We start from the raw sequence: 27,861 nt of genomic DNA, 5'->3' as shown, positions 1-27,861 counted from the left end.
GTTTGAAATACGTTTTGTGTAATAAAATATGAGATATAGGTTATTCATTAAACAGAACATAGCCTACCCTGATTATAGTCCCTCAAATCACAGAACCTAGATTATGACAATAAAAGGCACATTTCTAAATAGACTGGTTATCAAAAATGCATTTTAATGCCGAAACTGATAATCAAATGAATGTCATCCATGCTTGGTTTTTAGTGACAGCAGCGTCCATAGCAACCACAATAGCAACGATAATAAATACATAGGCATGATACATATTTAGAGCTGTTATTGTAAAACTCCTGTTTTCCGCTGTAGACCATCGTAGTTATAGTACATTTTGGTGTGACACTGGGTTGAAGGGATGTGGTTAGTTTCATTTACCCTTTGTGAAATCTCAGGGTTCCATTGTCCAGATTATATTCTGCCTGTCCTCCTATACAGACATAACAACACAGACACACACTCATACACACACTTTTAAACGACAGAGGAAATGACTTATACTATTCATCGTCCACTTCTACTGCTATTCTCTTCACCACTTCCTGACCACCGAGTCACCAAGGGAGTCGTGGCATACATTGAAAATTGAAGAACTTTATTAAACTACACTTTGCGCAGTGTTATCATTGTAATCATCATCGACGTCATCCTTATCATCACCATCATCATCTTCATCAAAACACAGAAATTTCATTATCCCAATTATCCTTACAATTATTTAGCTGATGCTTCTGTCCCAAGCGACTTACAATAAGTGCATTCCACAATGAAGACACAACCCAAAAAGTGCAAGAATAATTTGAGTTCATAAAATCAAATACGCAGACGGTTTGGATTGCTACGTTATTTTAAGAAGAAGTCTGAACAGATTTGTTTTCAGTCTGCAGTCAGAAGTAGGGTTTCAGCAGCGCTGATGTCGGCGCTGCTGACATCAGTTCTGACATGCTGTTTTCCCCTTTTGGAGCCTGGATAGCAAACAGTTGAGATTTTGTTAAGCGGAAACTGAGGTCCACTCGTGGTGAGGGATTAGTAAGGATGGGCCAGTACTAGTGACTTGAATTTGATCAAATGGCCATCAGTTGCCAGGTTAGGGTGTTTTGCAGCGGGACTGCAGTGCCCTCAGGCGCTCTTCTCTGGCCCATATATGTGGTTCCCTTAACAGACACCATACTATCACAAACTGATCGTATATTTATTCCCTCTGCTCCCCTCACTCCCTGCTGAAACTTCACAAATGTTTGTTAAATTGAATTCTGTGAGAACGTTGTTCTCTTCTCCTGCCTATTGTTCTTTTTGCCTTCTATTAATTTTGTATTTTGCCTGCTAAATTACTCATATACATTAAATATTATATTTAAAGGAGCATTTCACCGGTGGAGGCATGAATATATTTGTATTGAAATTGGGTCCTATATGTAGTCGAATAATAAAATAAAATTCTAATTTGGTGCCATCTTGACCGAGAAAAAGGGAGAAAGTGACTTTTTGGTGCTTGTGGATTGAAGACAACAACTCCCACCATGCACAGCTTCGCTGGCCACTCCCGCTGATCTAGATCTCCGCCTATCGGACACCTCGCTGTTACATCTACCAAGCTGATACCGCAAGACTGCTTGAAAATCATTTCACACAAAATTTCTAGTGAAGATCCAGTACCTTCCGTCATTGTACTTCAGTTTTATCAACAGCGTCTGTTAGCTTAGCTTCAGACGCTGTGGATGTTAGTTTCTGCTGGTGAAGTCCCACCCACTGGCACTGCTCTAATAGGTCTGTAGCGTCAGTGGGTCAGTGCTTGTAGTCTTACGAGAATCCTCCCCTCTTACACTTCCTATTTACTTCTAAGCAGAAATCGTCATATTGCACCATCTTAAATAGGAAGTGTTGGAGATAGATACGGATCTCTCCAGTCTCTTCAGAAAATAAGGGAATGATGCACGACCATTCAAAAATATGACTGGGTTTCTAACGATACAAAGCTTAATGGAAATGGGTGAAGTTTCCCTTTAAGTATTATTATTTTGTTTTCAACATGCTGCTTGCTGCTCCTACTTTTTGCACCGAACTTGAGTCCAAACCTTACTCTAACCGTAACAGCAGGATGCTGAGTAATGTGGGAGAACTTGAAGGTTGAAGACAAGCCAGGATGCTGCATTCAGGATGAGCTGCAGAGGGCGAATGGCACATGTAGGCAGACCAGCAAGAATGGTGTTGCAGAAGTCAAGGCGCGAGCCTGGACCAAGATCCTTCGTTGGCTTCGGGGTGAAGTAGTAAATATTGATGGAGATGATGTGGATTGGAGATGGAACATGAGAAGGAACATAAGCTTAGTTTTGGTCTGCATTAAGCTGCGTGTGTTAAGTCGACTCTCCACTGATAGATGTCGATCAGACACGCTTAGATCCGTGCCACCAACTGGGTTCACTATATCATAGGCCGCTGAAAGGTCCAGCCGAATGACAGAGAATGAAAGGGAGGCTATTCTAGCTGTGGAAAGCCAGTATGTCACGGCAAAGAGCAGTCTCATTTTAGTGGCCTGCCTTGGATCCAGACTGGTGATGGCCCAAAAGGATATCCTAGTGGAGGTATGCAAAGAGTGTTTGCAATGATTTTTTTAAATGACAACCGTTTATCCCACCCCTTGGATTGAGCCGTGCCAATGGAGTGTTCCCAGACCAAACATCTCGATGTGGGTCTGGCTTGCCAGGCTAGGGTTGTAGTGCAGATTCTGGGGAATACAAAGGGGGGGGGGGAGGGATGAAGAGGGAGAGAGTTAGATAGAATTAATGGAGAGGAGAGAAACAATGGAGATAGCAGAAATAGATCTGACTTCTCTGTCTGGAGGTTGAAATCACATAGGAGGACATCTGATTCCTCCAAGAATTTCCAGAGACTGTCTGGTAAGCGGTAGAGTACAGCAATATTAATTTCACCGGGTAACTTACAGGCACAGTGTGACATTCGAAACAAGGGGTAAAGTGAGACAGGGGGTGTAGAGAAAATATGGTTTCTCTATATTTGGGTCTTATTTCAGTAACAGTGATAAAATTGCATAGGTTGTGGCATTATGTTGACCATCATATGAGACAAATGACAACGTTTGGAACAATAAAAATGTGGTTTTGGGTTCCCTCTATAAATAAAAGCCAGTCTAGATTCAGTCTACTAACACCCCGAAATGTTTTTTTAACTGCCAAAAACTGCCAATTTATATTCAATTAAATTTGTATTTGATTTAAGAAAGAAAATATACTATATTGCCTGATCCAAGCAGTCCTTGAAGCAAGATATCTGCGGAAATCAAAACACATCATCATCACCATCATTACTATCATTACTATCATTGAACTGCTCACACCTGCTCACCCACTGCTTACAATTTATTGATGAATATGGGTTCTGCTTTCATGTTGCTTTCTCTGTGTGTATCTTCTACTTCATGAGACCATACTCGTTCCCATCCTCTCGTTATTACCCTTTTTTATTACATAATTTATATATTATAATATACATGTCTCTTTCAGGTAATCCGAGATGTCCTGCTTCTTGGACACAAGCAGGCGTTTGCCTGGGTGGATGAGTGGATCGGTAAGTACCGTGGTGGTGGTGTTGGTGTGCTATCCATGCATGTAAATCACCGTAACAATGACATCCATCTCATCCCTGTACATTGTTGTCCGAGTGACAAGTCCTCCGATCCCTGCAAATAGTTTTCCCCATGACAAGCCCTCCAATCACTGTACACCGTGAAAAGCCCTTCGATTACTGTACATTGTTGTCACGAAGACAAGCCCTCCCATCACTTAACATTATTTTCCGAGTGACCATCCCTTCCATCCCTGTACATTGTTGCCATGGTGACAGGCCAGCCAATCCCTGTACATACGTGACTTCATTTCGCCGCATTGTTGTTTTGACCAATCATTTAGCAGGAGGCAGGGATCTGTCAGTGCTTAATTGACAAACAGAAACTTGGCCAGTATTAGTAAACGAGTAAAGGGAGTCTGTAGCGGTTTCAAAACAACACTGCGCAAAGATTTAATGTTCAGTAGAATATCTCTGTAGAAAAAGAGCAAACAAGACCTAATCTCACAGCCCTCTTTTAGTTTTTGGCTTTCGAGCCCAAGCTCTGTGCCATCTCCCCCCAGATGTTCTGCTATAACATAGTAGGAAAGCTGGATCGGAGATGACCCGAAGATAACGCGAGGGTTGTGACCCATGATATATGCACGACACCAGGCTACCTCAGTTTAAGGTGTGATCCCCTCTAGGGATGTTAACCAATGACAGGTCTGACCGATGGCTGACCGTATCAATGTTAACCGATCAAAATTGTCGCTTGTCGGTAAAAAAAAGGAAGAAAAAAAGATGATCAGATGAGGTGACTTATTGGAAGTTGGACGGACACCGTGTCTCTAGCCCACTGTTTGATTTCTCCTCAAGTCTTAATTATCTCCGCATGCGAGCGGCGGAGAATATGATCTCTAAATTATTCTGGAAAGTAGACTAAACAATTAAAGTGTTTCAATTCAAACACAGGTCGTGCCGCGGTTAGAGCCACTGCCTCTCACTCTGAGAGTGTGTGTGTGTGAGTCGGAGGCAGAACGGGAGAGAGATAAGCAGAGTCACGAAATAGCAGGCGGCTGGCGCGGCTCGACATGGCTGTTATTTCAAATAGCACATTTTAATTTGATCGGTTAACCGGTATCAACTGGTTAATGAGGCTTGGTGGCCGGTCAAGAACATTTTCGCCATCCCTAATCCCCCCCCCCCCCCCCCCCCCCCCCCACCAGACATGACAACGGAGGAGGTGCGGGAGTACGAGCGTGCCACCCAGGAGGCCACCAACCTCAAGATCGGCACCTTCCCCCCGGCCATCTCCATCAACGACACGCCCCTGCCCTCCAGCGCCCATGGTCCCAGCAGCGCCCCCACCACGCCCCTCACCACCGAGCCCCCCGACTTCCTGGCCGTGCCCAAGGACCGCCCCAGGAAGAAGTCGGCGCCGGAGACCCTGACCCTGCCCGACCCCGCTCGCAGGAACTCTGGGTTCCGGCTGCCCAGCATCTTCTCCTGGAACTCCCCCCCACAGCCGGAATGAGAATGAGGCCCCCCCACACCCGCTCTGGTGTTGACCCTGCAACCACCAACACCACTGCCACCACCACTACGCTGAGGGCCCTCTGTGTGCCACTCCACAGGGATGAAGATGTCCGTCCAGCACGTTTCACTGTGAATATGTTTCCCCTTTGCAGCCAGTGACAGTGAGTAGAGAAGACTTCTCGCTGTGTGCTTGGTGGGCCCTCCCTTCTCCAACCCTCCTTCCCTCCCTCCTTCCCTTCCTCCATCTCTCCCTCTGCCCCTTGTGGTCATATCGTACAGTATTGTGCACTTCTACAAGGGGGTTATATCAGTATAGTTGTAAAGATCTGATCTCGTATGAGCCCTCCCATCACTTTAAATTATTTTCCCAGTGACCATCCCTCCCACCTCCTTCCCTCCCTCCCTCCTTCCCTCCCTCCCTCTTTCCCTCCCTCCATCTGTCCCTCTGCCCATTGTGGTCTCCTTCGCAGATCAGCTGGTGTCTGAATACCTTCAGCCGTCTCCACCTAAGTGGGATTCTAACAGTGTGCTCCTTGGCAGAGGGAGACCTCCTCCACCTCCAACTCCTCTCTAGACAAGGAGTCAGTCGCCCTGAGGGGGAGTTGGGCAATGTGTACCAATCGTTTGAATATGGTACGCTACATATTGGTGCATATCGTACAGTATTGTGCACTTCTACAAGGGGGTTATATCAGTATAGTTGTAAAGATCTGATCTCGTATCATCCCGCTGACTTCTCAGCCCAGCTCTTGTTTACCAGGAAAGCTTAACGATTGATTGATTGTAAAAAATAACGAGGATACTGGCGCTATATTTTATTTCATGCTTTGCATGTTTCTACTTCGAAGTTGTTACTTGTGATCTGAGATTTCTATGCGGATTATTAGACTGTGGAAAGATTGCTAAGGCTATTGACTATTGAATTTATTACAGTAGGGACTTTTTCTCGAAAAAGTGATGTGATTGTTTTCGTGTAAATATGTAAAGAGCTATTGATTTGCCGTTTGTTAAAAAAAGCCTGTTTTCATGCTGCTATGAAATTACTTACGCATTTTAGAGAAAGGCTTATGCTCTCACTTTCCTCAATGTCATCAATGGAGTAAAGCCATGTATAGTTAAAATAGCTCTAGGTCACACTACATAACCGATGCTTGCATTCACATATTTTGCAAATAAATGTATTTATGTTATTCTCTCTATGACATCAGTGGAATAATTCCTGGATGTTGGGATTTATTTGATTGTTCGATTAATTGGTACATTGTTAATTTGTTGTTTTACCAGCAGTTGTTTTTTTCTGACGCATTAATCCATTTCAACCAACACTGTCCTGTTCTTGTTGTGTTTTGTATTGGCAAAATAAAAATATTGTTGATACTTATTATACAATGAATTTTGTGCTTTTTGATGAAATGCCAATCTAAATTGTAATAAATTCAATTCAATGAGGGCATTTATGATCTAGCTTCTGGGTCGTTTTAAAGCTCAAACATCACTGAAGCTTAAGCACACCATTTATTATGCTAATATGCAATAGACACCTAGACACGCAAAACGTGACGTACCGGATGCAGAAATATTCTCGTTTTCTAGCATTGTTCGCATTGTAGCATCACGAACGAGTACACTCACATTGTTTACCGACCATGGAAGTATAAGTTACTAACCCCCCCGATCATTCTCTATATGTGATCTTTAAATGACACTCCTCCTGCCGTCTGGGCTACAATTATTGTTTAACAATAATTAAAATTATATATAATTCATATTATTTTAGATTAGTTTGTCAATTTTGACCTTCTAAAGAAAAAACTAACCTTGTATATACATTTTCATTTTTGTATTTTAAAACAAAAATCTTAATTACAACTCGTTTTTTTATCTATTTTTCTGTTCCTGAAAACGAGAATCAAATGACAATATTGTAGCGCCGGGGTTATGTTTGTTGTTTTGTTATACGACTGCTATTGGTTGATGTGTTCCCATCATGCTTTGCGGTGCGGAAGTTAGGGGAGGAGTTAAAAAGTCGTTGAGCTTTGTTGTGGTTACGGGGTGCTGTTGAGCTTTGTTGTGGTTACGGTGGACTCGGGATTTTTCAATAAAGTCACTGAAAGAATATAGCACGCCTCTGCTTTTGATATTCGCCACATTGGTGTCAGAAGAGGGATTCTATAAAACGAATACCCCCTACGAAGATGGCGAAGATGTCGCCGACCGCCGCTGGGAGGACGCCGCCGACCGCCTCGCCGCCGGCCACTGCTGCCAGCATGCCCATCGCTAGCCCAGCACCACGGGACACCTTCAAGCTCCCACGATACGCCGGCATTACAGCCCTGGAGCCGTACCAAGCGCAAGTTGGACTGGCTGCAGCGAATAACCAGTTGAACAACCAAGCCACTGCTGCCCACGTTGCTCTAACACTAGAGGGGAAGGCGCAGCAGGTCTTGCTCGACCTTACGCCCACCGAGCGACTAGACTACGCGATACTGGCGGCTGCGTTGGAACGACGCTTTGGCAAACGGGTTTCAAAGGACAACATGCGGGACCAGCTGACCCGCCGGCGCCACCAAGAGCGTGAGACGCTGGGTACTTATGCCGCAGATGTGCGCTTCTATGCATGTCGGGGATACCCCACGTTTGAGGAAGCAGCCCTTGAGGAGCTAGCCCTGGGCGCCTTCATCCATGGCCTCACACCAGAGACTGAAAGAACCGCATTATGGCACCGACCAGCCTCAACGCTGCGCTGGATGAGGCAGAGAGGGTGGAGGCTGTTATGATCCCATGCAAACGACCAGGTCCCCAGGTGTGCCGGGCCGACGTCAGCGATGAAGAAGTGAACGTCGAGGGAAGGGTCGTCTTCCAGGCTCGTCCATCGCCAACTCGACCAACCCACAGGTCCTGGGAACCCCGTTTCAACGACCCGTGCTGGCGCTGTGGAGAGGTGGGGCACTGGGCCCCGGATGCCACAGAGTCCCACAGTCGGGAAACCAATGCGGGTAGGCACCCTGGGGAGACTGCCACCCGTCCAACCGACCATAGACCCCATTGAGAACAACAACAAGATTGGTAGAGTGGGCCACGCACACAGCCTCTACCTCCTCTGTTCCGTCAAGGGACACCCCTGCTGGGCCCTCGTGGACACGGGCTCCACCATCTCCATGGTGTGCCCAGGGGTGCTTCCAGAGACAGGATGGACGCCCACCGACTATAAGATCCGAACAGTGACTGGAGAACTAGCTGGGATGCTGGGGAAAATCCCGCTGCCAGTGAAGGTGAGGAACACCGAAACCACCCACAAGTTTTGTGTGGCCGAAATTCTAGACCCCTGCATCATCGGGCTGGATCTACTGACTCATTGGGGGGCTAGGGTGGATGTGTCAAGGAACACCATTCACTTCGGCACGGAGATGCTGACCCTCCAGCGCCGTCAAGTGGGGAAGATAGGGTATACACAAGCCCAGCTGTGTTCACCAGGCGCCACACCATCACCGCCGCCATCCCCTGAGACGACAACAGCGACCTCCGTGGGGGCTACGACTCCTCAGCCCCCATCGTCAGTTGTTGACTACGCGATCCAGGAACTGTACCAGCGGAGCAGTGAAGGACTCGAGACCTGCTCCAGCAGTTTACAGACATCTTTGCTGCACGAAATCAGGACTGCACCCAAACTAACCTGGTGCAGCCCTCAAATGACACTGGCACGGCCCTGCCCATTAGACTGCGAGCCCGCCGACTAGGGTTCGCCAAACAAGAAGCAGCAGAGCAGATGATCCGAGTGATGGCTGAGGCGGCGGTGATAGAGCCGTCCAACAGCCCCTGGGCTGCCCCTGCCCTCCTGGTCAAAAAGAAGGACGACACCTGGAGGTTCTGTGTGGACTATCGTCACTTGAACGATGTAACCAGAAAGGACTCTTATCCCTTGCCCCGCATAGATGCGGGGCATCTATGCACCGCATAGATGCGGCCCTGCGACTTTGCCTTGGACAAAGTCGCAGGGTCACAGTGGTTCAGCTCACTAGGCCTGCAGAGCGGCTAGTGGCAGGTGGAGCTGGAACCAGATGCAAGACCCAAGACAGCTTTCACCATAGGCCAAGGGCTCTGGCAGTTCAGGGTGATGCCCTTTGGTCTTTGCAATGCTCCCGCCACGTTCGAGAGACTTATGGAGAGGGTTCTGGCTCACGTCTACGGAAAACAGTGCGTGGTCTACCTTGATGACCTTCTGGTCCATGCCAGGGACTTCGAGCTGGCCCTGCAGAACCTCCGCAGGTCTTCCAAGCCATTCAGGGTGCAGGCCTGCGCCTACACCCCAAAAAGTGCAACCTACTGCAGTGCGAGACCAGATTCCTGGGCCATGTGGTGCGGCCAGAAGGCGTGGCTACGGACCCTGCCAAGGTGGAGGCGGTGAGGAATTGGCCCATCCCCAATGTCGGTGAGGTGGGCAGCTTCCTGGGGCTTGCCTCATAATATCAACGGTTCGTCCGTGACTTTGCATCAATTGGCGCCCCCCTGCACCGTCTCACGGACAAGACAAGGGAGTTCAGCTGGGAGGACATCTGTGGAGCCGCCCTCGCCCAGCTCCGCGCTGCACTGACAACCGCACCCATCCTGGCCCTTCCTGACCCTGGCCGCAGCTTCATAGTGGACATGGATGCCAGTGACGTGGGACTGGGGGCAGTCCTGTCACAAGGGGGAGCAGGGGGCGAGAGGGTGGTGGCTTACTACAGTCGCTCCTTGTCTCGCCCCGAGCACAACTACTGCGTCACCCGACGTGATCTCCTGGCGGCGGTTGAGGCGTTCAAACACTTTCGCCCCTACCTCTACTACCAGCGGTTCCTTCTCTGGACGGACCACGCGTCCCTGACCTGGTTGCTCAGCTTCAAGGAGCCTGAGGGTCAGGTGGCCCGTTGGATCGAGGCCCTACAGGACTACGATTTTCTACTACGAAGTCCAACACCGAGCTGGGCGTCTGCACAGCAATGCAGATGCCCTGTCCCGACGCCCCTGTGACGACTGCAGACACTGTGAACGCCAGGAGGAGCGAGATGGAGCTGCTCTCCAGGTAGCTGCCACGGGACAGGTCGGGCCAGGTGGAGGTTGGCTGACTGCAATGGAAGACCAGGAGTGGCAGGCGGCACAGGACAGTGACCCCACACTGGCCAGGGTGGGACAGTGGGTTGACAACCAGGCACGCCCCCCCCCCCCCAGCAGGCTGTCTCTGCCTTGTCCGTGGAAACCAAGACCTACTACTCAGAGTGGGCCACCCTGGCACGGCGTGATGGACTGCTTTACAGGGTCTGGCGTGCACCAGGTTGGGGGAGAGATGTGTGGCAGTTACTGTTGCCCAAGGAGTGGCACCAACGGGTGCTAAATGTGGTCCACAGTTCGGTGGGGGCAGGACACTACGGGGTGGCCAGGACCCTCCACAAGCTACGCCAGCGTTTCTACTGGCCTGGTTGCAGGAAGGACACAGAGCTTTTCGTTCACTACTGTGACTCCTGCACTGCTAAGAAGGGGCCGACTGGACGTTCACATGCCCCTTTGCAGCAATATCAGGTGGGGGCCCCCATGGAGCGGGTTGGGGTTGACATCCTGGGCCCATTCCCCATCACAGACAGTGGGAACCGCTACGTCCTCGTGGCCATGGACTATTTCACTAAGTGGCCGGAGTTGTATGCGGTCCCCGACCAGAGTACGGTGACCACAGCCGAGCGTCTGGTGTGTGAGATGTTCTGTCGGTTCGGGGCACCTCAAGAACTGCTCAGCGATCAGGGGCGGAACTTTGAGGCTCAAGTCTTTGCGGAGGTGTGCAAACGCATGGGGGTAAGCAAGACCAGGACGACGCCCCTCAAACCCCCAGAGCGACGGGCTAGTGGAGCGGTTCAACCGGACCCTTGGCCATCGTCACCTCACGACACCAGCGAGACTGGTCCTTTGGGCTTATCGCTCAGGGGTGCAAGAGAGCACGGGGTGCACGCCAGCCACACTTATGTTCGGCAGAGAGCTGTGGACGCCTGTGGACCTAGCCTTCGGCGCCCCCCCCACCCCAACACTGATCTCCCCAAGATACCGGGCTTCGAGTACCTGCGGGACATCCAGCAGCGTCTGGCAGAGGCTCACGAGTTTGCAGGCAGCGTCAGAGACAGGCGGGGGCACGACAAAAGCAGGGGTATGACCTCCGTTGCCAGGGCCGCTCCTTCATGCCTGGGGAGAGGGTGTGGGTCTACAACCCAACCTGGAAAAAAGGGCGTCTCCCCCAAACTGACCAGCCAGTGGGTGGGGCCCGGTGAGGTGCTGGAACAACTTTCCGATGTTGTGTATCGGGTGACGATGTGTGCCCGTGGGCGGGTTGTGGTGCTACACAGACACCGCTTGGCACCCTACCGCCCCCTGGCGGCCGGACTTCCCGACACACCCAGCTCACCCAGCATGGTTCCACTCACACCGACGAGTCCTCTGACTCGAACAGACAGTGGGGGGTTGGGGCATGCGACCCCATGGGCTCACAGGCGGCGGCGGCCTCCCCGTCGCTATCAGGACTTCGTTGTCGGCTGAGGACAAGCGACATTCTGGTGGGGGGCAATGTAGCGCCGGGGTTATGTTTGTTGTTTTGTTATACGACTGCTATAGGTTGATGTGTTCCCATCATGCTTTGCGGTGCGGAAGTTAGGGGAGGAGTTAAAAAAAGACGCTGAGCTTTGTTGGGGTTACGGGGTGCTCGTTGAGCTTTGTTGTGGTTACGGTTGACTCTGGATTTTTCAATAAAGTCACTGAAAGAATATAGCACACCTCTGCATTTGATATTCGCCACAATATATACACAGACCCATCAGATCGGAAATACAAGAAATACAACAGAAATACAATTATGAGAATTTTTTTATTTCAATATTCAGAGGAAATCGGGCTACTGTATGTAAATAAGATTAAGGTGTCTAGGAAGTATAACTGATAACTGTAAATGGCAGGTGTACATTGCTTTTGATGGAGTAATGTAATTTAATTGTAACACTTTTGGTTCAAATCCTATTTCTTACTTTATTGATCTTCATAAATATGTAAGATTGCTCCATATAACATGTAACACCAACAACGTAGTAAACGTATGTAGGCCTAGAAAAATACAGTTTAATGTTTTTCCTAAGGACACAGATTCCTTCCAACTAACTATTTATGAAAAATGCAATCAATAATTTATATAAAAGTAAATGGCTACATATCGACCAGCAACGAAGTTGGAGTAGCCTACCCAAATAATGAATTGTAATACACCAACATTGTTAACTGTCATACATAGCTAAACAAGAATGTGACTACAGAAACTACCAAGATTAAGATTTTATCGTATATATATATATATATATATATATATATATATATATATATATATAGGGTTAGGGTTAGGGCTAACCTCTCGTATATATATATAATAAATATATATACGATAAAATCCGGCCGAGCTGTATTATTTGAAAAAGGAAGTACGTCACAGTTTAGTGCATGCACAGTATTGTAGGATATTATGGGTGGGTTTTTTTTTTCCTAAGGACACAGATTCCTTCCAACTAACTATTTATGAAAAATGCAATCAATAATTTATATAAAAGTAAATGGCTACATATCGACCAGCAACGAAGTTGGAGTAGCCTACCCAAATAATGAATTGTAATACACCAACATTGTTAACTGTCATACATAGCTAAACAAGAATGTGACTACAGAAACTACCAAGATTAAGATTTTATCGTATATATATATATATATATATATATATATATATATATATATATATATATATATATATATATATATATATATATATATATATATATATATATATATATATATATATATATATATATATATATATATATATATATATATATATATATATATATATATATATATATATATATATATATATATATATATATAGGGTTAGGGTTAGGGCTAACCTCTCGTATATATATATATAATAAATATATATACGATAAAATCCGGCCGAGCTGTATTATTTGAAAAAGGAAGTACGTCACAGTTTAGTGCATATACATACGTATTGTAGGATATTATGGGTGGGCTTTTACTTTGAAAGGACATACCCGGAAGTCGGATTTGGGCGTGATGTGTTTGATAGCTTCGTAAACGCCGGTTCCTCTGATCGACCTTGCTTTTAATAAGAACGTTTCATTATGGATTGTGTCTAAAGTGAGTTACTTCATTCATGTGCTTCTGGAGTATACTATGTAAATATCATGACCGTTGTCATGGTACCCATTTAGCTTTGTCACTCGTGGCTTTTTCATGGTCCGCCGGTTAAACGGTCCACGATTCAACCTTGTGTCAGTCCTCTGTTTACCTAGTTAAATAATTTAAATGTGAACCAAACTATTTCACATTACAAAATATTACATCTTCGGACAAGAATAGCATTCCCAATGAAAGCTTGCCTATTGTAGTTAATTTGCTGCAGCATATGAAGATAGCATTACATTGAATTTCGAGCCCCTGGTTTTTTATTACCTGCATGTCTCACTTTAGGGTTCTTCTCCTAACGTTCATCAGTCGTGGAGGGATGGTTGGTTTTGACCCTGGGGCCCCTGGCGTCGTCCTGTCTCCAGAAGAGGCAGCGCTAGCTGGGTCTGGTGCTGGGATGGTCACTCGAGCGCTCATCAACCCGCTGGATGTCGTCAAAATTAGGTTTCAGGTAAATGGAAGGCTTAATTTATCGTCGTTTAAATGAAAACCTGCCAACCTTGACTCTTTTCCAGTAAGGTCATTTTCCATTGAATAATAGCCTGCCATCTGAAACTTATTAGGCAATAATAATTGATAAGGCAATAAATTAATTTATAAACTGCTACGTCAAGAGATATGGACATCATCTGTAAGCGACTAACTACAAAGACAATAGCCTGTATTTATGATGATGACGACATAACAATAATCGATAGTTACGCAACGATGGAAATAAAATGAAAAGAATAAAAACAAAAGCATTAATAACATCTCTTGTTTTATTACTCATTATGTAATACACACAGTATAACGCATCATACTCAATTGGCAGCCTTCATGATCTATTGTTGGCTCTTGCAATACACATGCCTGTCAAATGTAACACTCCATCATCCTACATCTGGAGGACATTAATGATGATTTTTTTCCACCTCCATATTCCAAAAGTGTTATGAACGTGTTGTCACCTGTTTGCTATTTCCCATCATGTGGTTGCCTTTTTTCTCTGCCCGCAGCTCCAGATAGAACGTGTGTCTTACCTGCATCCTGAGGGGAAGTACAGGGGCCTGCTGCAGGCCTCTCGCTGCATCCTGAGAGAGGAAGGCCTCCCGGCTTTCTGGAAAGGACACTTCCCCGCCCAGCTCCTCTCTGTCTGCTTTGGGGCTGTTCAGGTTGTGTGTGTGTGTGTGTGTGTGTGTGTGTGTGTGTGTGTGTGTGTGTGTGTGTGTGTGTGTGTGTGTGTGTGTGTGTGTGTGTGTGTGTGTGTGTGTGTGTGTGTGTGTGTGTGTGTGTGTGTGTGTGTGTGTGTGTGTTAATGCTATGGCATTCTATTATTTATCCTATCACACATATATTTAGATATAAAGATTTATATTTAGGGCATGATATTTTATTTATATTTAGGCCACATTTGTCAGAAGAAAGGAATTATAAATCGCTGTTGGTACAGTAAAGATGTTCGTTGACCCAAGTGTAAAGCACTAACAATTGTTAGGTTAACCCATTCCCCTTGTAAGATAGCTACTGTAAGATAGCTACTATAAGATGCTACACAATGCTACGTTTTTAACGACGCAAGGACCTACAACATACAATAAGTGCGTACATTGAGTACCAGGACGTACAACATACAATAAGTGCCTAAGATGGGTGTGGGGGGTAAGGGGGAGGATATGCAGAGTCTAGGTGAAGTCACTGAGCAAGTGAGTCCTGTTCGTAAGCTGATGAGCGCTTTACCATCCTGACATCGGCACGGAGCTCGATCCACCACTGCGGTGCAAAAGAGCTGTGACTTCGATGATCGACCTTTGCTTGCTCTTAGCGATGGCGGTACCAGGTGTCCAGCTGAGGTAGTTGAGCGGAGCGTTCGAGCTGGGGTATGGGGTCTGACCAACGCTTGGAGGTAGGCAGGGGCAGTTCCATTGACCGCCTTGTAGGCCTTCTTGAATCTGATTCGAGCTAATACAGGGAGCCACGGAAAAAGGGGGTCACATGGAAGAATTTTGTCAAGGCGGGAGATGACGATATACAGTATATGCAGGGATAGTCTGGTGGTTAGGGTGTAATGCTCCCAGCCAAAAGGTTCTGTAGGTAGTTCAGTAGGTATCCTCGATCAAGCTTCTTAACCCTTGCCTGCATGTATTTAAATCTTTTCTTATTAGTTTTTCTATAAACTCAGTCACAAAAAGTAAATAACTTAAACAATCCCAATATACCTTACATTTCCTTCGTACCCTAGTATTACTCACAAATGCAAATACAATTTGTCTATCCCTCACAGTTTGCAACCTTTGAGTTCCTCACTGAAGCAGTGCACAAGTCTACGCCGTACGACAGCCAGACGGCAGGGATTCACTTAATCTGTGGCGGTCTGTCGGCCTGCTCTGCCACGCTGGTCTGCCAGCCCCTGGACACCCTGAGGACACGCTTCGCTGCCCAGGGAGAGCCCAAGGTGGGACAGATCCATGATTTGAGTGGGTAAAATAGTGACCATCCCTAACATGACCCTGATGGTGTTGAAAACTCTTTTTGTAAAGGTAGTGGTGCTTCTAGGTTTGGGTATTACTACCAATGCCAGTTCATGGGTATATGCTTCTTAATACTTTGAATGTAACGGAACCCAGGCCTAGCTGCTATACAGGTTCTTACTGCTATGAACTCCCTCTCCTTGCCTCAGGTGTACCATAATCTGCGACATGCCGTGTCCACCATGTATCGCACCAGCGGTCCGCTGTCGTTCTACCGGGGCCTGGCTCCCACGTTGGTGGCCGTCTTCCCCTACGCCGGGCTACAGTTTTTCTTCTACAGACTCTTCGGTCAGCTTTTGTCGAAGAACTCAGAGGCCGGGAATTCAGGCGGTAAGTGGTGGCTAATAAACAGTTTAACAAAATAATCCAAATGTTTATTGCCAGGTTTGCATATTTGAGGATTTTTTTAATTCAAGATACATCTTAACTGGATATTAAATAAAGATATTAAATATGTATTAAAAATGTAATGTATTAGTGTATAGACATAAGGTGGTATAACCATATAGGTTCTACACTTATTAACTTTATTACGTGTGTGTGTGTGTGTGTGTGTGTGTGTGTGTGTGTGTGTGTGTGTGTGTGTGTGTGTGTGTGTGTGTGTGTGTGTGTGTGTGTGTGTGTGTGTGTGTGTGTGTGTGTGTGTGTGTGTTATTGAAGCCTTGTCGTAATGGTATTTGTCCATCACAGGGAATTTGAGAAGCCTTCTGTGTGGCAGCGCTGCTGGCGTGCTCAGCAAGACCATGACGTACCCCTTTGACCTCTTCAAGAAGAGACTACAGGTTGGGGGCTTTGAGGAGGCCAGAGTACAATTTGGAGAGGTGAGCATGACGGCTACACTTCAAATGTTATACATATCTTTTTTTTATACTAATAAAGATGCAATGCGCTTCACTTGAAAATCGTACTTAATTAAATTGAAGAATTTAAATGAAGTTAAAAAGTTAAGACATTTAAAGTGTTAATGTGGCAAAATTAAAAAGGAACATCGGATCTGAAAATAATTAAATAGGTATGTGTGTGTGTGTGTTAGGGTTGTATGGTATAAACGGTATAGAAAGTACACCGGTAGACAATGTTGTGTGTAACGTGTTATAAAGTAAGTTATGTTACTGTGTTAAAACAGTAACATAACTACTTTTTCATGTATAAAGTAAATTTACGCGCAACTACTGAAAATATGTTGAAGAAACGTGGTTCCTTTTTTCAATTCAGCACAAGGTTTCTTTTCCCAGGGTCAGATTTGACAGCGATACTGCCTTCTAAGGCAGAATGCTATTGCGCAAGCACGCAGGTGCGCTTGCTGCGTGTCTGCGTGCTTGCGCAATAGTCCCTTCACGGGCTCTCATTCCACACCGTAAGAGACAGATGCTGGTAGCGCGAAGCTGTCTCTGCATCTCAGACATCGCTTCTGCAGGCATTTTCCAAAGCCAGTCCTCATGAAAAGAAAAAGAAAAAGCCAGCGGTGGAACGAGATAACAAACGCCGTCACTGTTAACCTGTGTAAGGACATGGTTCCCTTTCAAAATTGTTGATAGAAAGGGCTTTAAAGAGATGGTCAAAACACTCGATACCAGGTACGTGTTACCTGCCCGCACACACTTCAGCCCAATTGAGATGCCAAAATTATACTGCAAGGTCCGCGAGCAAGTGGGGAAAGAAATCCATACTATTAAATATTTGTGTTATGCAGAGATGGAATTAACTTGAGAAAAGATTTAGCATTTTTTCCATGCCGTTTTGCTGCTACCCCTTCAGAAGCATTTATATCGAAATTAAAAGATAAAATTAACATACCGTGATATAATACCCTTACCGTCTATGCCTCAAATCATACCGTGATATACGTTTTAGTCCATACCGTACAACCCCTGTGTGTGTGTGTGTGTGTGTGTGTGTGTGTGTGTGTGTGTGTGTGTGTGTGTGTGTGTGTGTGTGTGTGTGTGTGTGTGTGTGTGTGTGTGTGTGTGTGTGTGTGTGTGTGTGTGTGTGTGTGCCATTGCTCTTGGACCAGACGTTCAATCGCCTCACACATCTCTTCTTTGATTGGTTCAGATTCGGCATTACCGGGGCTTCGTAGACTGTATGGTACAGATAGGCAAAGAGGAAGGCCTCCGCGGGTTCTTCAAAGGCCTGTCGCCCAGCCTGGTGAAGGCTGCCTTCTCCACTGGCTTCACCTTCTTCTGGTACGAGTTGTTCCTCAATGCCATGAAAAACCTCAAGGAGAAGCAGAGGACTGAATAACTCATCACAAGACATTATTATCTCATGCTGGTATGTGCACATGTCCACAGGCATTGGTACAGGAGGAAAAGCAAAGATGGCCCAAAACACGCACAAAGGAACAGAGAACTTGGCTTCTTCTATGTTTGCACTGAGGACACCCTCCATGGGTTTTTATGGGGTTCAGCTGTATATGTTTTTTTTATATATATTTATTTTTGTGTTTACATATTAACAGGGAACTGTAAGCCGTTGCTTCATTGTAGAGCCAATTATATTTATAACTCTATATTTTACCAAGGGCTTTCGATCATTATTCATTATAAATATACATATTTAGAACCAATCTTGTCTTTTAAGTGTTTCATATATATATATATATATATATATATATATATAATCATATCCCTTGCCAAAGCCAATGCACTTTTCAAAGACCTTGGCATGCTTTCAATATCGTGTCAAGTAATGTTTGGGTGTTAAATGGGAATTACACAAACACAGAAGTAATCATGTTTGTTCATTTCTATTGCTTTTTTATTTTTCTTTAATCATTTTGTGTTGGTGGGGAGGTAATTCAACTATCAATAGCTCTCAAAAGCTGAGCTTTAACCTAGACGTTTTTATATAATTAACTATTATAATAAACGATTGATAAGTGGAAATAGATGCGCATGCGCACATGGAAAGAAAACAGGAACTGGTTATCCAGGGCAGATGTGTTCGTTCTTATACGAGGTTAACTGCTATAAAATATTTCATTGTGTCCCGGCTTGAAATGTGAGTAATCTCTTGATGATTTTAAGTTCCCCTTCCTTTGGGTTATATATGTTGTGTTTCTTAATATACTATTTTTAGCGAACTTTTACTTGTGTATTAAACTAACATTACATTCAAACATAATGACCAGACGCTAACCAAACGGTAACCTAATGGTTCGGTATTCAAACACAATGCCAGTGGGAAGAATGGAGAAGATAATACATTTGAATTATATAAATAACTTTGACTCAATGTAAACAACCAATATGATCTCAAGAATTCCATAAGAGTAGTATTACGACTAGCATCGTTAGCCGACAATGCTAACGTTTAATAATTAAGTTAACAAATATTGAGCAATTTCGCTCCAACTCACATTTAGTATTTACTTAAGTAGATCACCATGGAATATGCAAGTACTTTTTTTTAGCAATCTCCTGAATGTGAATATACAAGAAGATTGATGGTCCTCTTCGTTTTCAGATTGGAAATCGAAGTGAGTGATGGTTTATATATTCACCCATGGTACGTGATGAAAACCGTAAATATCTGATCTCGGATACAGAGGTTCTTGGCAGATACATCTCAAATGACTGAACAATTCGAAGTCGGGTCAACAGCATTTGCTATAATAAATATGCAACGACTAGTTCAGCTAACCTACTCTATGGGCGGTTCACTTTAATTCACTCACTTTAATCCCTTTCATTCCCAAATGGATGCACCGGGGATAACTGCTACATTGATGCCAACACATTTTTGTGGTCATTGTTGTGTGTGCCTGCGGGGGAACGCGTGTGTGTGTGTGTGTGTGTGTGTGTGTGTGTGTGTGTGAGAGAGAAATGTCTTTTCTCAGGGAGATTGTTCATAGGTCTAAAAAGCAATGAATTTTTTTATAGCGTGAGATATCTGGATTGTAAGTTGATACCAAAAAAATGGAAATGTCCGCCAAAGAAGACTACAAGATCCAGTCGTTTGACCCTGAAACTCAGAACCTTCTGAAAACAGCTCTCAAAGGTACTGCTATTATGTACTGTCAGCAATGAAAGTTCAATGTTTACTTTAATACTCAACCATACTGAAAATAGTTTAGCACTTTTTAAAATGTATTTCTCTATTTTCTCTTGGCGTTTCGTTTTTTTATTAAATTGTATGAAGAAATCTGAAAAGTAAGCTGCTTTGGAAAGAAGTTTCTAAGTGTCTAAATGATAGGAAACGTCATTTTTCAGAACCAAGTTCAGTGGACCTGGAGAAGGTAGCTGATGTTATCGTGGAGCAATCTCTGAAGGATCAGGTGTTCAGCAAAGAAGCGGGCCGCATCTGCTACACCATTGTACAGGTCCATCCTTTTGTTTATATGGCAGTAATGGCAAGTGTAAAGCACTTATGGAACAGAGTAAAAGCTAATATGTTGGACGATGGTTAATATATTGTTTAGTTTTAGAAGATGCTTCTTTTTTCCAAAGTGATGCAGCTTATTAAGGAGAACTTATGGGGGTTTGACAGTGAATTCAATCAATATTTTGTTATCACCCAATCTCTTTAAAACAGGGTGGTAAGCACTTCGGCCACATGGAGTTTGAAATTGAAGAAACCTCCCAAGCACTATGACTCTTTACACAAAGGACGCTACTATGACTGACTTGTCCCTCTCTGTCCTCCCTCCGTCTATCCAGGCAGAGGCCAAGCAGAGTAACGGCAGCGTGTTTCGGAGACGGCTTCTAACGCGCCTCCAGCAGGAGTTCAAGGTACGAGAGGAGACCAGAGCACACTCGCTGCAGGAGTGGGTGTGCTATGTCACCTTCATCTGCAACATCTTTGACTACCTCAAGGTACGGGCCATTTTGATGGCGCTATTTTACTGTCTTATCTTATCTATTCCCTTGGTCTAACCTATCCTTTGTGAACAGCTGAACATGCTTAGAAGGCACTGGTGCCTCCTGTGTTGAGAGTCAGACTGTTGTTCTCCTTGTCTGATAGCATTTGATCGTGGGTCCTTCAGGTGAACAACATGCCCATGGTGGCTCTGGTGCATCCTGTGTACGACTGTCTGCTGAGGCTGGCCCAGCCCGATGCCCTGCTGAACGAGGAGGAGGTCAGTGTGCTTGCTCAGCTTTGGGTGTCATAGAAGTGGAGTCGGTCCCCTGTTGTCTATATTTGGGAATTCCAGCTTGAGAGATGAAAGTCCTCCATTATTTTGAGACTATGTGCAAAGTTGCACAAACAAAGAAGTTAGGGATGCGAAGATTCCACTTTCTCTCAGACCAAACACAAGTACTTACATTTGGGTACACGCAGACACCGAGTACCGATATGAGTTCTTAATAATACCATTACAGTTTATAAACATGCTATCGCCATGGTTACGGCCCACGGCAACTTTGTGATACTTTTTTTAGACCGTCGTTATGTATGAGGGTTATAATTAGCGATATTGTATATGAAATGTGCCACACACCGTAATAATAATAATAATAATAATAAATGAAATGTATATAGCGCTTAATATGGTACTCTAAGACGCTTTACATATTGCCCTATCAAAACTATGTAAGACAGACTAGGAATAAAAGAAAAACAGAGGTTAAACATGAAGAATAATGTGGGAGTTAGGTGGGGAAGGCTAGTGTGAAAAGGTATGTTTTGAGGGCAGATTTGTAAGAAGAGAGGGTTGGAGAGACTTTGATGTGGGAGGGGAGTGAATTCCAAAAGGTGGGGGCAGCAACTGAGAAGGCACCGTAGAGTTATATTACAGGGGTCTGGAAATCCTGACCCTCGGACAAGGGTATTAAATAAATCGCTGCGCAGACGGAGCTTCACCATAGACACACAGTGTTATACTATATGTGTCCGGGAACCCTAACCCTCGTACGCAGGTATAAAACAAATCGCTGCCCATACGGCGCTTCACCTTCCGCACACACTGAGTGTTATACTATACAGGTGAAACTCGAAAATTGGAATATGTCATTCAACTTAAAAGGTGAAACTAATATATTATATAGACTCATTACATGCAAAGTGAGATATTTCAAGCCTTTATTTGTTATTATTTTGATGAAAATGGCTTACAGCTTATGAAAACCCCAAATTCAAAATTAGAATATTGTGAAAAGGTGGATTATTGTAGGCTCAAAGTGTCACACTCTAATCAGCTAATTAATCCGAAACACCGGCAAAGGGTTCCTGAGCCTTTAAATGGTCTCTCAGTCTGGTTCAGTAGAATTCACACTCATTGGGAAGACTGCTGAACGGACCGATGTGCAGAAAATCATAATTGACAACCTCCACACGGAGGTAAAGGCCTCAAAAGGAAATGGCAAAAGAAGTTGGATGTTCTCAAAGTGCTGTATCAAAGCACATTAATAGAAAGTTAAATGGAAGAGAAAAGTTTGGAAGAAAAAGGTGCACAAGCAGCAGGGATGGCCGCCCCCTTCAGAGGATTGTCAGGTAAAGGCCAATCAAAAGTGTGGGGGAGTCATCAAGAGCCACCACACAAAGAAGGATCCTGGACATGGGCTTCAAATGTTGTATTCCTTTTGTCAAGCCACTCCTGAACAACAAACACTGTCGGAAGCGTCTTACCTGGGCCGACTGGTCTGTTGCTCAGAGGTCCAACGTCCTCTTTGCTGATGGTTTTCAGATTCTCATTTGGGAACTAAGGTCCCAGATCCTGGAGGAAGAATGGAGAGGCAAACAATCCAAGATGATTGAAGTCCAGTGTGAAGTTCCCACAGTCTTTGTTGATTTGGGGAGCCATGACATCTGCAGGTGTTGGTCCACTGTGCTTTATTAAGTCGAAATTCAACGCAGCTGTCTCCCAGGCCATTTTAGAGCACTTCATGCTTCCTTCAGCAGATAAGCTTTATGGAAATGCTGACTTAATTTTCCAGCAGGACTAGGCATCTGCCCACACTGCCAAAAGTAACAAAACCTGGTTCAATGACCATGGGATTTCTGTGCTTGATTGGCCAGCAAACTCGCCCGACCTTGCCAAGAGAAAGATGAGACATGAGACCGAGCAATGAAGAATCCTTTTCTTCCACACCCCAGCAGTGCCAGAGGCTGATAGCATCAATGCCATTCCGCATTGAGGCTGTAATTCATGCAAATGGGGCCCAAACCAGTACATATGCATGATTACACTTTTCAGGGGGCCGACATTTCTGTATTTAAAATCCTATATCCTATATGGTATACTATACGTTTACGCCACAGTCAACTGCTACCCAGACAGAGCTCCACATGTCCACACAAACCCTGCCGCTGGTGCCCCTTTATTGAATGCCAACGATCATATAGGACAAATGACCCTGTTTTTGGTTCACTGGCTCTTCAATGTAAAGTGGTATGGGAGAAGTTTTACAAGTAGGAATGCATTAGACCAGTATCGGGTCAGAGTACTGGCATCGGTGCATCCCTAAACTATGTGATGCATTTACTTGGGTCTTAATCTATAAACCCAAAATACTTTTGATTCCTTTAGATAATCTACGCTCTGTCCAGTTGTTTTTTGCTTGTTACTTCTTTCTGGATTTGCAGATTGAGGGGTATTTTGCCCCCCAATCTCTTTTTGTGCCCCTAAATGTTGAGACTCAGGAGGACAGCGCTCTGGAGAAAAACCAAAGTCTGCCTGGAGCCCATTACTGTCTGTTCCTGTTCCCCCCCCCAGGTGGACTGCCTGGTACTGCAGCTGCACCGCATCGGGGACCAGCTGGAACAGGTGAATGGCCCGCGCATGGACGAGCTCTTCTTCCTGCTGAGGGACGGCTTCCTGCTACAGGAGTCCATCGGCTCCATGGCCCGCCTGCTCCTGCTGGAGATGCTGGAGTTCAGGGCGGGCGGCTGGAAGCTCAGCAGCACGGCCAACAAGTACTACTACAGCGAGCTGAGCGACTGAGGCGCCAGTGGGCCAAGAGTGCCCCATTCAGCCAGCCAATGCTAGATTTGCAGCCACTCTGCGCCACGGCTAATGGAGAGAGAAACACGAGAGGACCAGAGACTTCCTCGCTCTTGATGACATTTAGAGGAGAGACACAAATGATGAGAGTAGGATATAGAGAGTAAGACTTCTTCCACAGCTCCCTTTTCTTAGTCCATGCTGTTTGGGACAAAGCTCATTTGATTGACAGCTACTCATTCTGTTAAATCAGATAGATGGCCGAATTAGGAGTTACGAGTGCGGATGTAATGAGGTAGTGAATCACAATATTTTGAAGGTATCACATGAAGGTATGGATTCCAGAGAAAATGCATTTCTTGAAAGCTGGTTCTATCTTGTTCGCAGTCCAGTCTTGGTGAACGTTCCGATTTTTCTCCTCCTTATATAATATATTTTAATTCCTTAAATAGCTTTGATAGACATTCTAGGCAGCTAAATCAGAATGGGCTGGCTATATATATATATAAAAAAAAATCATTATTATAACATTATTTAGATCACTATCAATCAGAGTTGAGCATATGTCCTGGTTACTTTAAGTTACTAGCTAGATCTTATGTTATTGCAGCTTTAAAGGTTTGTGTTTGGTGGAACCTGTCTTAGTTTCCATTGAACAATGATAATTTACTAAAGTTACAGATGTGCTAGATAGCTTTCAAAAGGAGATCTGTGTGTAGTAAGTTTTTACATTTTCCTTGAAACCACATACCTTTCTTACAATAGCAAATGCCTGAAAGATTTTTTATCTACTGTTTTTTTAAGTTATTGATTGTACAGAATTTCTAATCAAAACCAGCGGGAAATCTAGCGAGATGTCCTTATTAGCATTATTTTGGTTATAGATTATTCAGGGTTCATATTTGTCCTGTCAAATCAAAGTGCCAACGTGATCTACACAAATGCATTCAATGCAGACAATTATATTTATTTAGGTGTCCATAACTTATCAAGAGAATACAAAAATCCTAATAAAATAGCTATAGTATTTTCTTGATATCTCACTTGCTCACTTACATTTTTTAGTTTACTTCATTGGTATTGCTATCAGAAGTGATAAAATGATACATTTTAACAATGAATGCGACGAGTCTTTTGCAGCTGGGTCTACAACTGTTTTCTCTTGCTAGGTGACAGCTTCTTCACTGACCAAAGTGAACAATCAGACCAGTAACCAGCTACATTTTGGGTTAGAACCATTGAAAACAGGGATCACTGTAATAAGTGAAAGATGTTTTATTTAATAAAACATTTCTTTAGATGTGTAATTGAGTTTGTGAATTTAATTTGTTGAATTTGAGGATTAGCTTCAGTCCAAACTTTAGGGGTTAGGAAACCCTATTAAATGATTTACAATAATACCTTAGCATTAACGCATGGTGGACACAAGTTGATCTGTCATTAACATGTCAAGTATACTAGGCCACTAACTAAATGCTAAGTTTATTGATGTACCCTTATTGTAGAACTTAGTTACTGAATCATTTATAACGACTTCATTTCATTCATTCATTTTATCAAGTCTCCTCGGGAGTAACCTTTCGATATTCCTTTCGATAGCTTATACAGACAGGGGACGCCACACCTCTCTGACCAGAGCAGTCAGGGTGGGGCGTCTCGCTCAGGGACGACTCGACACTCAGCTAGGAGGAGCCGGGGATCGAACCAGCAACCTTCCGGTCACCAGCCAACCTGCTCTACCTCCTGAGCTACTGCCGCCGACTTTATAACGACTAGTTCCCTAAAAGTTCATGGCCTTGTCTTTACCTTATTCAGGTTTCACAGCCAGTCATTGGATTTGTTTGTTTTAGAAGGGGAAGACTATTGGTGGACACAAATTGATCTGTCATTAACAAGCCATACTTATCATTAACGTTGCAATATTCTTCCAGGATTGATGAGAGCCAAAGTAGAATTTCCACACTGCTGTATCCATTTATCAATTAGTATGTATGAAATGTTATCAATATACGATGGGCATTGTATAATTGTCACTGCAAGTTTATACATCATACACACGCAATACAAAAAAAGTGTCTAAATACAGTTGGGCTTAAGATGATGAATGATGTACAATTGAATTGTGGGTACTCCACCACCCAGAATGGATTCCACTGCACCCGGGGCAGGGGTACAGTCAGTGTGTTTCAGGTCCAGTGGAGTTTGTCTTGTTTTAAACCCACACTTATAGCGGGGGCGCTCTAAACTGACTACCACCAGCGGTAGTGGGCATAGGCTCTGTTGGATTCTGCCATCTTGTGTAGCTCGTGTTTCTTCTTAATTACGTTGCCCTCCTTCACAAAGGCCGCCAGAAGTTCCTGGGAAAGTTTTTCATAGAGATGCGTGCGCCTGTGTCTGTTCTCCCTGCACTCTGTGATAATCCACTTCATAGCCAGGAAGCGCCGGCGATTGTCAGTAAGAGGGATGGGAACCTGGATGGGTACAATTCAAAACATTTAGGTTATTGGCACACTCCTGCTTGGTGATGGTACCTAATATCTGACTGCATTCAAAACCAGTTATGATCATACTTCTATAAACGAAAAATAATTAAATGTTTAACAAAAAAAACAAGGAATTATACAAAGACACACATTGCATCGCATAAATCTGAAACCTTTATGCCTAGACCTCGTCTTTTGTATCATTTTTACTAGGTGCCTGACCCCATTTTACTGTACAGAATGAAAAATTCACATTTAGTCAGAAAACAGTGATTCGCACTGACCTGGTAGAACTTGCCTCCCTTCTGTATGCTGGCCAATCCAATGACGGGCTTACAGTTGTCAAGGGCCTGGTGGAAGATGGTGTACGGATTACACTCAATGTCCTCTCTTTTCCCCTGGGGCGCCTTGTGGTACTTTTCCACCTGTTTCCTCTTCACGTGCTCCAGTGTCTGTATTTGGGTCATGGGTGGGCAGGTCAGGTGGTTAGTATAGGTAATGTCAACTAATACAGCACACCGAAGAGATCTATGAGCGTATAGCTTCTTACTTACGTCCGTCATGATGTTTTTGGCCAAAACCTTGTCTCCACCTTTCATTATCATGTTGATGAATTTACTGCAGGGAAAGAAAAAGAAGGAACGGTGGGTGTGCAACCTTGAATATTGGAATAAACATTGATTACACCTGCATAAACACTATGCTTGAGCAATGTGACCTGCTGACTGTATGGCAAGGTTGTCAGCCTGTTATGTCCAGATGTATTTGCTAAGGTATTCAGCTTGAATAACAAAGATCCACAATTTCCAAATAACTTGACAGGCGCATGAAAATACTTTTTCTGGACTGTATAATTTAGCGGCCTGTGTGTTACCTTAATACTGGGTCACTGAAAACCGAACTAGTAATCCCACTGGTGGCTGCTTTTATGGGTCTAAGCTCCTTTAGCTCGCGCTGCTGCTTCTCTTCAGTGGTCAGCTCTGTATCTGGAACGCTGTAAGCCTCCCTCTGAATCTCCGGCTCCAGGTAGTACGGGTTGTACCTGCTCCATCTCACCAAGATCACCCTGCAGGGGTTCCGTTGTGTAGGAAAGGACCAGATGAGGGGAAATAGTTAGTGTAACTTTGGATCTCAATATTTTTTAAGAAAACAGTACACGTGATCTAATGTATGTGAGTAGTTGACAGTCTATTAAATACAACTGCCATAACGTACAGTTCGCATTGCTATAAAGTAACTGGTTCGGCACTGTTGTTGATACCGTACAAATCCACTAAAACGGTAACCTTGCATTTAAGAAAGCACAATGTCATTCAAATTTAAATATTGCAAGCTAAATAACTAAGTAGGCCCGTGCATCTACAGTAAGTGTTTCTCGCATTCCATCGTTTATTTTACAGTACAATGCCAAATATATAAAAGAGGTTATAATATATACATAAAATACATTAAAACCATTACCTTGGCGTCCAAGGTTTCAATAAACCTGTGATGGAGGCAGCCATCTTGAAAATGTGACAGTATTTCAAGGACCCTCCTTTAGGTCCTCTATAAGATGCCATCCGATAAAGCAGATAATAATACAACCAACATGCATTATGTGCAGTATATTTAATAGCAGGAACTGTTTTTTATT

The 27,861-nt window shown here is 44.4% G+C and overlaps 4 protein-coding genes across 5 annotated transcripts in view; 3 read left to right on the top strand and 1 right to left on the bottom strand.

The window, feature by feature from the left end:
* The window catches only part of pitpnc1a (phosphatidylinositol transfer protein cytoplasmic 1a), a 49,905-nt gene extending 43,461 nt beyond the window's left edge, over positions 1-6,444 (top strand). Inside the window, exons 8-9 of the mRNA XM_056580809.1 lie at positions 3,516-3,579; positions 4,785-6,444. Of these exons, the coding sequence (XP_056436784.1) occupies positions 3,516-3,579; positions 4,785-5,092 (372 nt within the window). The 3' untranslated portion in view covers positions 5,093-6,444. The remainder of the gene's footprint in view (positions 1-3,515; positions 3,580-4,784) is intronic.
* A 6,754-nt stretch (positions 6,445-13,198) lies between these two features.
* On the top strand, positions 13,199-18,238 carry slc25a19 (solute carrier family 25 member 19). Its single transcript, XM_056580761.1, has 7 exons — positions 13,199-13,299; positions 13,633-13,798; positions 14,346-14,501; positions 15,611-15,781; positions 16,007-16,187; positions 16,548-16,678; positions 17,913-18,238. Exons 2-7 carry the CDS (start codon positions 13,667-13,669, stop codon positions 18,099-18,101), a joined length of 960 nt encoding a protein of 319 aa, XP_056436736.1. The 5' UTR covers positions 13,199-13,299; positions 13,633-13,666; the 3' UTR covers positions 18,102-18,238.
* Positions 18,239-18,561: 323 nt separating this feature from the next.
* On the top strand, positions 18,562-26,303 carry mif4gdb (MIF4G domain containing b). 2 transcript variants are annotated; one of them, XM_056580786.1, is made up of 7 exons: positions 18,562-18,860; positions 19,326-19,367; positions 19,742-19,859; positions 20,072-20,181; positions 20,519-20,674; positions 20,845-20,937; positions 23,515-26,303. In XM_056580786.1, the coding sequence occupies exons 3-7, from the start codon at positions 19,778-19,780 to the stop codon at positions 23,740-23,742; spliced, it is 669 nt and encodes a 222-aa protein (XP_056436761.1). In that variant the 5' UTR covers positions 18,562-18,860; positions 19,326-19,367; positions 19,742-19,777; the 3' UTR covers positions 23,743-26,303. The 2 variants fall into 2 exon arrangements, with proteins under 2 accessions (XP_056436761.1, XP_056436770.1); XM_056580795.1 differs by lacking the exon at positions 19,326-19,367.
* Positions 24,905-27,759, bottom strand: mrps7 (mitochondrial ribosomal protein S7). Its single transcript, XM_056580774.1, has 5 exons — positions 27,687-27,759; positions 27,100-27,291; positions 26,780-26,843; positions 26,510-26,677; positions 24,905-26,213 (listed from the first exon to the last, which is right to left on the bottom strand). The coding sequence occupies exons 1-5, from the start codon at positions 27,728-27,730 to the stop codon at positions 25,992-25,994; spliced, it is 690 nt and encodes a 229-aa protein (XP_056436749.1). The 5' UTR covers positions 27,731-27,759; the 3' UTR covers positions 24,905-25,991.
* Between the last annotated feature and the right edge of the window lie 102 nt (positions 27,760-27,861).

This window comes from Gadus chalcogrammus, chromosome 2, assembly GCF_026213295.1.
Source record: "Gadus chalcogrammus isolate NIFS_2021 chromosome 2, NIFS_Gcha_1.0, whole genome shotgun sequence".
Taxonomy (NCBI): domain Eukaryota; kingdom Metazoa; phylum Chordata; class Actinopteri; order Gadiformes; family Gadidae; genus Gadus; species Gadus chalcogrammus.
This window is presented reverse-complemented; position numbering and strand designations above follow the sequence as displayed.